General features: G+C 33.7%; 1 protein-coding gene across 1 annotated transcript in view; it reads right to left on the bottom strand.

The window, feature by feature from the left end:
* Rp1 (RP1 axonemal microtubule associated) overlaps positions 1 to 14,431 on the bottom strand; it is a 316,472-nt gene that overhangs the window by 167,881 nt on the left and 134,160 nt on the right. The window contains exon 13 of the mRNA XM_046428620.2: positions 1,374 to 1,477. Coding sequence (XP_046284576.1) covers positions 1,374 to 1,477 — 104 coding nt within the window. The remainder of the gene's footprint in view (positions 1 to 1,373; positions 1,478 to 14,431) is intronic.

Raw genomic sequence — 14,431 nt, 5'->3', positions numbered from 1 at the left:
TGCTTTCAAAAAAGTAGATAAACTGAGGGGGTTATGTAACAGGGCATTTCGTGGTTCAGGGCCTCTCCCTACAGTGTCCCAAGACGCCAGGTCTACCAACCTTAGCAAAGTTTAATCCTCTACAAGGCAGGGGAGTGACAGAGCTGTTTATCTTTTTTTATTAATATATCTTTTATTTGTTCTTTTTAGTAGAGCTGTTTACCTTTAAGAAAATATGTGATGGTTTATGAGTATATCATATTTAAGAAAATATGTGATGGTTTATGAGTATATCATAGTGACCAGCATATAAAAGATGACACCAGATACTCTAAGGCCACATGATAGGTAAAATCTTTTGTGGAAAAAAAAATAACTTTCATAATAACTAAGATACAATCTCCCACCAATCTAGTGCAACCTAGTGGGATAGAGGCTTCGACTTAATTTTATTTTAGAAAATTATAATAATGGAACATTTCTTCAAATCTCAATTCAATTATATAGATTCCAAACCCATTACATTCATATTTATTAAGCATTTACTATGGCCTTTGTAATAGGACATATGTACTATGAAGTACAATATAAGATACTATGCTAAGTCCATAGCAGAGAAGAAATTCCTTTATGGACAACATCTGAATGATCAATGCCAATCTGCCAATTCAGAGCTACAAATTACATTAGTATTTTCCCTTAAATTAAATAACATGTTATGAGCTCAAATCATTATGTTAAATTGTATAAACTTATGTGAGGAAGTTGTAGCTTGAGTCAGATCGCCTGTGTTCAATTCCTGCAGCCACACTTATTATCTTGTGAGCAACTCAATCTTTCTATATATCATGTGCTGCTTCTGTTAAACAGTGATAAGAGTGGATTCTCTCATGGGGCAGATTTTAGGTTTAAATGTTATAATACATAATAAGAATTAGAAGAGCGCATATCAATTATCCTCCAGTTTCATTTTTCAAGATAAATAATAAGCATTCATTTTAAAGACAATTTTATATATTAAAAGCTATATTTCATACTAGACTAAGCAATACAAACCATAACTAGGCAAGATTATTTCTTTCTTTCCTGATAATATGTTCCCTAAAGGGGCCATTGAGAAGTCAGAAGTCCTTTGGAAAGCTCATTAAAACTTTCAATGTTACTAGAGAATCGGTATACTTCTTCTAGTTTAAATTGCATTTGCTAGAAAGTAGGATCATTTATGCACCAGAATCTCAAAAATAAATGAAACAAGACAGAAAATTGTAAAGAGCACAAGTATCAGCCAAAGTAAAATATAATTTGATGATTGTATTAAAGTATTGTATAGACAAATATATCCTATGCAGATACGATTCTATTTATATACGTCAAAGAGAAAATTTACTACTCACCACTCCAGTGACAAAGCCATTGTCAATACCAAGAGAAAGATGCCTCATCTCATGACTCTGGAAAATGCATGTATTTCCTTTATTGAAAATAACATCAAAGAGTCCTAGAAAACATTTTTAAGTGTTAGCAAGTAATCGAATTCTCCTAACAATACATTTTATATCTTTCAATAAAATATTTGTAATTAGGGGGCTGGGAATGTGGCTCAAGCCGTAGCGCGCTCGCCTGGCATGTGTGCGGCCCAGGTTCGATCCTCAGCACCACATACAAACAAAGATGTTGTGTCCGCCAAAAACTAAAAAAAAAAATATTAAAAATATTCTCTCTCTCTCTCTCTCTCTCTTAAAAAAATATTTGTAATTAGTGAAAGGTAAAATGCCTCTGGTACAGTATGTTTAGTTTGTGAAAATTCATAATACAATATATTACTTTTTCTGCATATGCATATTTGAATCATTCCTTGAGCCAGGACTTATTTCATTTCCTAACGAGTTGCTGAAGTTTGTGTTGTATGTGTGTGTATACACACTAAATATACACACGTGTATTTATATAAAATACATAATATGAAATATGTAACATACATTATATAGTGTCTGTTGAATGATGTCATTTTGGTTTTCTAAAATGAACCTATTTTTCCTTTCTTACCACTGTCAACATAGCCCATTTTGTATTAACTCAAAATTGTAAGCTAATCAATATCAAGTGAAGGAGGATTATGGGAGTTATTCACTAATTTAAGCTCCCTAAATCCCAATTTCTAACAGAATTATGCATATGTTTTCATATATATATATATATATATATATATATATATATATATACACACACACACACACACACACACACATATATATACAAATGCATATATAAAATTAGGTGGCTTATATATATACATATATGTATATATACATATATATTCATCTAGTATTAAGAAATGTAATTAATAAATTCTACCTTTTTATTTTTATTCCAGTTAATTACATGAGCAAACCCTTTTAAGAGCAAAATCTGATGCAGAGGGTGACTACAGAATTCCAAATTTTAAAAGGATTCCACTACATATTTAAATGATCTTCTACTCACTTAAAGTCATATTTCTAAAAGTAAAAGGTTTGAAGATTAGTTCAACATATGACTCCAAATGGAAAGCTTTTGGCCTAATTATTCTCTAATTTATTTTTGTCTACCTTATAAAATGCATCTTAATGGTTAAGAATTAAGGACCTTTATAAAACTAAACAGTGGTGATAAGTAATTATAGATAATGCTGGGGGGTCAGGGTGTTATTGAAATGAGCAGAAAACTAAGAGGCAAGAATTCGGACTTTGAGTCTGACACTGACTCATTAAATAACCTTGGGCAAATCGCTTTGTATCTCTCTGTCTTCATTTTCTCATTAATAAAATCAGAGCAGTAATTCCCGAAGGAATGTTATTCAGATGATGCTCTAATCATGTTAACTAATGAGTTGATGGAAATATTTGAAAACTAAGGAACTATTACTACAAATGTGCTAACTATAATTTTCACGGTTTAATTTAATTGTCAATTTGACCTAATGATTTTATAAATACCAGAATATAAATCCATAAAAACTCTAAAGGCATTATTTTTATCTGTTTCTAAAAATTATTACAATTATTTTATTTATTTTTGTGTTTTAACAGTTTTATTTAGACATATTTTACATATGGTACAATTTACCCATTAATCCAATGATGCTTAGTATTGCAGCCTGGGGATATAGCTCAGGGGTAGAGCACTTGTCTACACATGCAAAGATCTGGCTTTGATTCCCAGCATAAAAAAAAATTTGCAGATGTGGCAGCACACACCTGTAATCCCAGCAGCTGGGGAGGCTGAGGTAGGAGAATTTTGAGAATCAGCAAAAGCAAGACACTAAGCAACTCAGTGAGACCCTGTCTCTAAATAAAATACAAAATAGGGCTGGGAATGTGGCTCAGTGGTTGAATGCCCCTGAGTTCAATCCCCAGTACAACAAACAAACATACAATGTTCACAATGCTGTGCAGTCATTTCCACAACCAATTTTAGAACATTTTCATCTCAGAAAGAAACTCGGCATCGTTAGCCGTCGCTCCAATTTGTCTTCCCCTCTTCTCCTCTCCTATCCTTTCTCCTCAAACCCTATCACCAGGCAATTACTCACCTGCTGTCTCTATAGATTTGCCTATTCAAGACATATTATTTTTTCCTCCTAACTGTGATTGTGTATCTTTGACAACATCTCTCTATCCTCCACTGCTCTCTAACCATCCCAGCCTCTGATAACCACCATTCTAATCTGTCCTTGTCTCTCTAAGGGATCAGCTCTTTTAAACTCCACCTTAGTCTTTCTATTCCAGGTTTATTTCTCTGAACATAATGTTCTACAGGTACTATTTTTAATATCCTGAAGAACCTCAATGCTTTTTTTCTTGGTGCTGAACTAGTTTACACTCCCAACAGTGAATAAGGGTTCCCTTTTCTCCACATCTTTACCAACACTTGTCCTTTTGTCTATATAATAATAGCCATTTTGCATTTCTCTGATTAGTAATATTGAGTGTCCCTTTGTATGCCTGTTGGCCATTAGCATGTCTTCATTAGAGTGGTGTCTATTCATGACTCTTGAACACCTATTTATATTTGTTTTTCTTATCTTGTTATTGAGTTCCCTCAATGTTTTGCATATTAGCTCCTTATCAGATATGTAGCTTGCAAATATTTTCTCCCATTCTGTAGGTTGTCTCTTTATTGTTTTCTTTGCTATGCAGGAGCTTTATAGTTTGATGTAATCTTGTCTATTGTTTCTTTTTGCCTTTGTGTTTGAGGTCATATTCGAAAATATCATTGCCCAGACCAAGGTCTCAGAGATTTTCAGATGCATGGTGTTTAATTTCTGTGTATTTGTAAAGTTCCTGAAGTTCTCCCCATTTTATTTTTATACCATAATAGTCAGAAAAGATATTTGAATTGATTTTTAACTTCTCAAATTTTTTAAGATTTCTTTTGTGGATCCACATATATCCTAGAAACTGTGCAATAAAAAAGAATTTGTTTTCTGCAGCTGTTGGATAGAATGCTCTATAAATGTCTGTTAGGCCCATTTGGTCTAGAATTCAATTTAAATCTGGAGTGTCTTGGTTGACTTTCTGTCTCGATGATCTGAACATTGCTTTCATGGGATGTTGAAGCCCACTATTATTACTGTATTGTAATTTATCTCTCCCTTAGAACTAATAATATTTGCTTTATATATTTGGGACCTCCAGTTTTGGATACATATAATCATGTGTCACATATCCACAGGGATACATTCCTCAAAAATGTGTTCTTAGGTGATACTGTCATTGAACAAACAAGAAAATACAATTCTATAAATCCAGATGGTCTAGGTCAATTGCTCAACATGAGCTCTTGATGCAATCAATAAATACAATAAAACTAGATGTATGACTAGTATCAGCATAGCATAGCATTCAGCTTTATAGTAAAATCATTTTTATAAAAGCACAAGGAATACATTCTAAAATAAGAATAGAAGTATAGATAAACCAGTAACATGAACAAGGATTATGTACCATACATAATTGGATCTGTTTTTATATGACTAGTAACATAGTAGATTTGTTTACAGTATCACCACAAACACATAAATTAGGCATTGTGCAAAGATGTTACCACAGTTCTAGTAGCTACAAGATTAGCAAGAGATAAGAAGTTTTCAGCTCTATTATAATATTCAGAGCCCACCACTGTATATGTTACCTGACATTTACCAAAATGTCACTATGTGGGACATGCCTGTATTTACAATTGTTATCTCCTTGTTGAATTAACCCTTTTATTGTCATATAATGACCTTGTCACTTTACAGTTTTTGTACTTTAAATTTAATTTATCAGATGTAAGTATCACTACTACTGTGCACTTTTGGTTTCCATTTACACAGAATATCTTATTTTATCTCTTCATTTTCAGTATGTGTATTCTTACAGGTGAAATGAGTCTCCTGTAAGTAGCAAAGAGTTTGATATTGTTTTTTTTTTCCATTCAGCCACTCTGTGTGTATTATGCTGTCGATCTGAAATGTCCCCAAAAGTTCATGTGTTGGAAGGGTTGTCCCCAGTATGGCAAGGGTTAGAGATGAGACATTTAGGCAACGATTAGGGTGCTGACCTCATTAATGGATAATCCATTTGCTGGATTAACTGGATGGCTGAATGAACGATTGGTCAGTGGTACTTAGATGGAGGTCATTAAGTATTACTAGTTGGAGATTTATTTCTCTCCCTCCACCATCCACCTGTCTACCCTTCCCTGTTCCCATGAGCAGAACAACTGTCCTCTGCCATGCCCTTCCACCATGTTGTTCCTGCCTTGGAGCCAGCTGACCATGAACTGAACTCTCTGAAACCTTGACTACTGTTGAGAAAAAAAAAAATTAAGCATCTCTATTTTGAGAAATTCAACACAGTAGAGAATGTCCTTGCATGTGGAAGCTTAAAATAGTGACTCTTAATTAAAAATATATATTAGGAATAGAATCTTTTCCAGTAAAATTATAATCAAGTCAGTGTGATAGATGAGAGCTTCAGGAAATTAAAGTATTTTCAATAGAGAAAAAAAATACACTATTTTTGAGGAATTCTACAACAGTTATCTGAGCCTCTGGAGTTCCATGGAGTACAAGGAAAAAGTATGATAAGGGAAAAAGCACTACTATGTGAATGAAAGAATTAAAATTAAGATGAAAACATCTGAACAATCATCAGTCACAAAAAGAAAGATTATGTAAACTTAAGTAGATACTCCTAAAAATACAGCTGCCATTGACCCCTCTATGGGAAGTGAGTGAACCTTCTGTACCTTTCTCTCAAGTTCTAAGTAACCCTTCTCCACTTTTTTGGTTATGTCAAACAAAAAGGAAAAGAAAAAAGTTCTTTTGTTCTCTACTCTTCTTCTATATGCCTCAAGTCTGACTTCCACTTACTGCCAGTGTTTCTACTCTACTTCAAATTCATCCAAAGCTATCTCCCACTACCAGGAGGGAATAAGGGAAGTGACTTGTAGACATAGGACTGGCTTTCTTTCCAGAGCCTTTCATGGGTAAGAATGAAAGAGAAATTATGGAAGAGCTAAGGTTTAAGTTATCAAATGCGGTACAGTGCTTTGGGCCACTAGCAGAATGAATGGTTTTAACAGGGGATGATATGGTCATAGTGGTGGCATAGTACATAAAGTTTTTAAGGCTTCTAAGGTAAAAAATGAGATTAAACACTTAACTGTTGCAAGCATAGGCAGCACACAAAACTTGAAACGAACATTTCTATTGTGCAACCTTAAATTGGGAATTTCAGCAGTTAGTGATACAAACAACTATGATTTACTATAGATTAATAAAGGCGTTCCCTGTCTTAAACTACAAACTATAAACCAAAGAGTTTCAGGATATGTTCTAAAAGAATTTGGATGTATTTCTGAGACATCCAGAATCTTTTTCTCTTATATCACTTTCCCCAAGATTTCCTTCTGTATCCAGAGACTAAAGTTCTCAGTAAAAGAGGGCTGCACTGACTATGTGCTCCAGTCCAGATCCCATTCATTTCCAACTTAAAACAAAGATGGTTCTTCACAGTCCTCTCAGAAAACAGAATGGTAAAGCCAATGGCCTCTTGATTTCATAGAATTTCAGGGACAAATTTATATTGTTATATTGTGTGCATATATGATTATATAAAAACGAATTTCACTATTAAGTACAATTATAATGCAGCAATAAAGATTAAAATAAGTAATAAGAGCTGGACAGAAGACAAAGTAACCACTCTATAGTTAGTGCTACACATTAAATAATGACACTCTTTCATATCTATTATTAGGCCAAAGTACCAGAGAATCAGACAAAGAAAAGAATTACTGCTAATCATCACCACATAGTCCTGAGAAACATGACTTAAAAGCTGTGTTGGTCAATCACTAGAAATAGAAAAAAAGTAGAATAATTCTATCTGTACTGAGTACATGGCTAAGGAAACCAAAGAAAATCCAAAGATGGTAATTTCTAGAGCTGGTTATGTTTTTCTTTTTTAAGGGGATTAGGAAATAACCAGCCCAAGAACATTTTCTTAAAGTTGCAGCACAAAGGGGAAAAGTTATTATCCTCTTTGACATACTCTGTAAATTATTTACTAAAACAGCAATGAAAATTTTTAAATAAGTTCTTCTTGAAAGCTTTAAGAGTCAAGAAGCTATAACCACCATGAAACAGTTCTCTTTAAATTCTTACTTTATTTTAATTGAAACTGAAACTGAAAATTTTCAAAGATGCATTAGCCTGTAGAATTGATCATCCCACCAGGACACTAGTGAGAGTGAAGGGGGATGCCAGGCAGATGGAAAACTGAGTCACAACAGAGTATATGGTCACTTTAACTAAAGTTACACTTTATGAAAAAAAACCTAGTCTCACTATTTAAAATTAGAGAATAAGTTACATTTATATGTTTCAAGTTTATATGAGAATAAAATTCAATGCATTTATTATTATTCTTTTGGCCCTAGTGATAAGGGTATACTAAGGTGAAGATACTCATACACAACAGAAGAGATTGAAATTTATATAACTTCTGGAAAGAGATGTGGTAATATGTACAGAGACTTAAAATACTCTTTATCTTTAATCTGGTAATTCTTCTGGAATTTTTGTTACAAAAATAATCTAATAGCATAGAAACATTAGCAGTGATGGAACATATAGGTATGTTTATCAAAATAAGAAGCATCTTATCCACAGGATATTCACTCTGGTATATTCATATATGTACAGAGACAGTATAACCAATATGTTACTATAATTAATGAGAGTGCAGTAATGTAGTAAGCTATAAGGTAATTATATAAATAGACCAATGCCTGATACACAGTAGCACATTAATAAATACTGAATAAACATAAAAATATACCTTTCTATATATTTTCAGATAAATTTGATTTATATTAGAGAAAGTGTCTATTTACCACCAAAATAGTCTAGTGTCTAGCAAAGAAACACCTACAAATAGTGCTATCAAAAAAATGTAGGTTCCTATGTAAAGGGGGAGGAAATGCATGTGGGAGTGGGTACATATGTATATATGTATGAATAAATAGATACAGGACCTATAAGTTCCTCCCTGAAAACATTTTACTGCTTTTGTGTTAGAAAATTAATAAAGATACAAATTCATAGCAACTACAAATGTGAATAGTATCCCTACTGTTGTACAAAGCACAATGGCTCCTTATTATGTTTTTTTAATTGTGGTAAAATAATATAAAATAAAATTCTTCTTTTTTTAAAGTATACACCTCAGTAGCAATGGAGTAATTTTCCAGTGTTGGGCAACTACCACCACCTAGTTCCAGAACATTTTAGTCACCCCAAAGAAAACCCTGCACCCATTAAGCAATCAATACCCATTCCCTGCTCCCCATTCTCTAGCAACCAGGATTCTGCTTTCTTTGAATTTATATCTCCTGGATTTCATATGAATGGAATTAGCTGTGACTTTTTGTGTCTAGCTTCTTCCACTCAACACAATGTTTTGATGGCCCACCATGTTGTAACATGCATCAGTTCTTCATTCCCTTTTGTACTAAATGCACCACTTTGTTTATTCATTCATTGGTTGATGGACGTTGTTTCCATTTTTCTCACTATTGTGAATAGTGCTGTCATGGACATTTGTATAATTACTTTTGTTTTCTATTCTCTTGGGCATATACCTATGAATAAATTGCTAAATCACAAAATAATTCTAATTCCATGAAAGTATTTTCCAAAGCTGCTAAATAATTTTCACACTTCCACCGGCAACTCATAAAGATTTCAATTTTTCTCCACATTCTTACCAGATCCTTGCAATTTTTCATTGTTTGTATCATAGCCATCCAAGTGAATATAAAACAGTATATCATTTTGGTTTTAATTTGTATTTCCATGAGGACTAATGAAACTGAACAGCTTTTCATGTATTTGTTGTCTATTTATGTATCTTTTTTTGGACCATTGTCTACACAAGTTCCTTATTCATTTTTTAATTGTTTGCCTTTTGTTGTTCAGTTTTAAGAGTTTTTAATATATTCTGGGTATAGACTTTTATGAGATATATGATTTGCAAATATATCCTCCTCTTTTGCGGGTCATCTTTCATCTCTTGTAATATCCTTTAAAGCAAAAAAAAAAATTTTAACTTGATGTTCAATTTATCTGGGTTTTTTTTTCTTTATTACTTGTGTTTTTTAATCTCATATCTAAGAAGCCATTGACTAAGAAACTTCCAAGGACATAAAGTTTACTTTTAAATTTCCTTTCTCAGAGTGTTACAACTTTACTTCTTACATTTAGGCCATTAGACCATTTTGAATTAAAATTCGTATGTGTAGTGAGGTAAAAATAAAACATCATTCTTTTTTATTTGGACATCAAATTGTCATAGCACCATTTGTTTAAGAGACTATTCCCACTGGATGGTCTTGACAACCTTAATGAAAAATAATTGACCATAGATGTATGGGTTCATTTTTGTCTGTTCTATTCCATTTATTTGTTTGTATGTATGTATGTAAGATTTTTTTAATTTACCGATTGATTTTATTACAGTGCTTGGGATTGAACCTAGGGCCCTCCACATGCTAAGCAAACACTCAAGCACTGAGCTGTAAACCTGCCTCCTATCTATTTTATACCAATACCCCTTTATTGTAATTACATTAGCTTTATAACAGTTTTTCAAATCAAAATGTGAATTTTCCAACTTTGCTCTTGCTCGATATTGTTTTGGCTATTTGAGGTCCCTTGAAATTCTTTTCAGAAGTGTTTCTATTTCTGCAGAAAAGGTATTGGTATTTGGTGGTATTGCATTGAATCTGTAGATCACTTTCAGAAGTATTACCAGCTTAACAATATTAAAACTTCGAATACCATAAGTGTACAATATATTTCCACCTTGGTAAGTCTTTTTCCTTTCAAAAATATTTTATAGTTTTAGTGTACAAGTCTTACACTTGTTGGTTGAATTTATTCCCAAGAAGTTGATACTATTATAATTAAAATTGTTCTCTGAAATTCACTTTTGAATTATTTCTTTTGCAGATATATACAAATGATTTTTTTAGTGCCCATCACATATCCTACAACACTGATGATCTTATTTATTAGGCATAATACTTTCCTTGCTGTGGATCCATTAAGATTTTCTATATATGAGATCTTGTCATATATAATTATAATTTTACTTCTTCCTTTTTTATGTTGGATGCCTTTATTTTATTGCATAATGCTCTATCTACAACTATCAGTAAAAGGCTAAATGGAAGTGATAATAGCAGTCATCCTTTTCTTTTTCCAGATTGGGGGGTGGCATTCTCTCTCTCACCACTAATAAACACTACCTTTGACAATTTAATAAATGCCCTTTACCATGTAGAAGGAATTTCTTTCTATCCCTAGTTCGTAGAATATATTTTCATGAAAAAATATTGCTCATTACTTTTATGTTAGAAATATTTTTCCGAATTCTTGCACTGCATTTTATAGAAAGCATTTTATAAGTACATCGACAGTCACCAAAGTGGCATCAATATTAACACTGCAGAAAAATTACACAGAATACTAAGGACTTTCCATCACATCAGTGCAGAATTTAGAAGTTAAACAGCAACACAAGAAAGAAGCTGAGAATTCCAATCAGAGACAAGAGAGATAGATATTGCCCTTTCCATTCCTACCCTTACTATGAAGGGAAAGTGAAGCCCATCCTGAGAAAGTTCTGTGAGTAGCTATGCTACCTTACAGAACAATGTATGAACTGGTATACTAGTAATCTAAAGTAGATCAAATATTATTCTAAAACATCACAGCTCAAAACAAACATGTATTTTCCTATAACTTCTGAAGGGCAGGAATTTGGGACCAACTTCTGTGGGTGACTCACAGTCTGTAATGACGTTGCCATCAAGTTGTTGGTTGCATTTACAGTTATCTGACGGCTGGACTGGATCAGGAGGGCCCTCCTAAAAGATGTCTGGATCCTGTATCTGTTGACAAAAGCTTCTATTCCATGTCATACCAGCCTCTCCACTAGACTGCCTGAATGTCATCGTAACATGGCAGTTGGCTTCTCCCAGAAAAAGTGAGAGGCAGGAGGAATCTGTAACGCCTTTTTGTACAAACTCTTAAAAGTCATCCACAGTGATTTCACCACATGTTATTTGTTAGAAGAAAGTCACTAAATTTAGCTCGTACTCAAGGAAAGAGGAATTAAGGTCTACCTTGGTTATTTGTTATTTGTGGACATATTTAAAAACCTCCACATGGAAAAATGCAGACACCTCTTGCATATGCAATCATCTGACATAGCACAAAATAAACACTCCAAAAATAGAAAACAAAAATCCTATCTCAAAACCCAGAACATAGAACTATAAAAAGATAATACAGAAGACAGAAGAATATGACACATTACTCATTTCCATTTATGTGATATATTGAAAACATTTTAAAAGCAAACTTAATCCTTTTAGGACTATAAGTCAAATATATCTAAAATTAGGTTATGAGGGGTTTTTTTCCTTAAAAGACTACTACTACTGTGAAATGAGAAGGGTATATGAATCTCTATCTTGGAATAAATCTTTTGAAATTTTAAGGGATATGAAGTTTGTGAAACTGAACCAGACATAAAAATAGCTATCAAGGATGCAGTGATAAAAAAAAAAAAAAAAACAGAATAGCTTTGGTTACTTGGTCCTTCCTTTTAGTTATAGGATCCCAAAATAGAGACAAGAAGGCTTATTTGTATCTGTCTCTGTCAATAATGTTACAGAATTGTTTTTTAGTAACTGAAAGAGCTCATGATCATAACAGTTCCCTGTGCAATTTCAAAGAACTTCTCACGCTATGCATCTGCTTTTAGGTTTAGTATTGCCGAGAAATGGTTCAGTAGCATTTAGTGAAATAAGAATTCTGAGTATGAAAATAGCTACATTTATTACCAGCTTAATCACAAAATGAAATATTGGCTTACAATGATAAAAACATTATTTTGTGAAGTAAAAATTATGAGTCAATATATTTCCAACATTCCTAAGATACTTCCTTGAAAAGGTGTTCCCGGGTCAGTGTTCATCACATGAGAAAACTGATTGATTAGTGTGAATTTATGGGACAGTGTGAAAAACGTCAGGAAGTTATCCTGTGAGTAATTATTGCACATAAAAGACCTCCTGTTGTCAAACTGTCAGTTACACTGAGGAAAATTACTCATACCATCCCCCACCTGCCTTTTTTAGTGCTGTTCATTCTGCTTTATGTTTTGCAGGAATAGCATATTCAAATTCTGGAAACTCTGAAGGGTAAAAAGTTTATGTAGTTTCCTGCCAGTCAGATTGGTCTACAGAGACTCAAGAGCTGGCCACAGGTCAAGAACTCATCTGGGGCAGTCAGAGCCTCAGTTCCTTCCTTGGGAAAATAACTTCCTGGGCTTCTTCCTGAAATTAGGACTGGGTTTCAAGAAAGATTAATCCAAGATGTGAAAGCAGAAGATGAAGATCTTGGAAGCTAAAGTGTTGCTTTAGCTGCTTTCTATTAGTGAGAACATGCAGAAAGGGTAGCCTAGCAAGAGGAGGCTCCACATCTTTTAGGAAGATGTGGCAAGGTCCTTTTATAAACCAGCCTATGGAATAGATGCTAGAAGAAAAAAATCCTTCCGAGTTCTGAGATCCTCCATGCCCCTGCACAAATAAATGAGCAAAGACATTTATTCTACAATCTGTATTTGGGGTAAAATTGGGAGTTCATAACCAACTTGAATCTAATGTATGAAATATGATATGTCAAGAGCTTTATAATGTTTTGAACAACCAATAAAAAATAAATTAAAAAATAAATAAAGTTTCATATAAAAAAGTTTTTATAATATTTACCCATTTCTATAACCTAAAAAAAATAAATAAATAAAATAAAATGGTTTTCTAAGGAGACATTACAATGCAGTGAAGAAGACATATCATTCTCTCCAGATGTCCCAGGGGAGTTAAGGTAACACCTTTCCTTTCCTTCCCCCTCCCTGGAGATTTGCTTACATTCCAGAATAAAGATAGGTTCTCAGTTTCTTTCTTCCTTCCTTCCTTCCTTCCTACCTATCTTCCTTCCTTCCTTCTTTCCTCCCTCCCTCTCTCCCTCCCCGCCCCCCTCTTTCTCATTTGCTGGAAGGAAAGATATGCAGCCCTATAAAAGAGTTTCCTAACTTGGGAATTTTCTCTCCCTTAATATATCCAACTGCCTGTACAGAACGCTCATGCTCTCTATTCACGACACCATGGAACTATGGTTCAGGGAATTGACACAAGATATCGCTCTGGCTGCTGCACTGGATGTCAGAAATAAATGGTTTCAGTCTGACCAGTGGTCTGGTGTTTCCTGCAGGTAGAATAAAACTTAGAGCATTCATGCCTTCTGATTTAACAATAGGACATAATTTTGTGGTCATATTTGCAAATACCATCTACCATGCTAATAAATAGGGAACAAAGGGAACAGGATATGAAGGAATATTTTTACTGATCTTACTGGATTGATTAGTAATCTCAGATGGAAACCAAGAGTTAAGTGAAATATTTAAACAGATTACTTTTGGAAGGAGAAGTGACTTGGAAACTTTCTTTGAGGGCTGGGATGTGGCTCAGGGGTAGAGTACCTGCCATCCCAGAATGTGTGAAACCCTGGGTTCATTCTCCAGTGCCATGGAGGATAAAAAGGAAATATTTTTTAATGGTCATCTATATTCATAGATGAGTGTTAGAGTCTGTAAAACAAGTCAAAATAACACCTGGCATTTTGCCAGGCGCCATCCATCTTAATTAGCATAAACTAGATACATCAGTCAACCAATAAGGAATCTCCACACTTAATGGCTTGCTGGCTTACTTCACAAACCACTCCCTCTGGCATTTTGCCAGGTGCCATCCAGACTTGTTTACAGACTCTATATTGTTTAGAGTCTGT

This window comes from Marmota monax, unplaced genomic scaffold, assembly GCF_021218885.2.
Source record: "Marmota monax isolate L192 unplaced genomic scaffold, Marmota_monax_Labrador192_F-V1.1 WCK01_AAM20220418_F8-fsc00044, whole genome shotgun sequence".
Taxonomy (NCBI): Eukaryota; Metazoa; Chordata; class Mammalia; order Rodentia; family Sciuridae; genus Marmota; species Marmota monax.
This window is presented reverse-complemented; position numbering and strand designations above follow the sequence as displayed.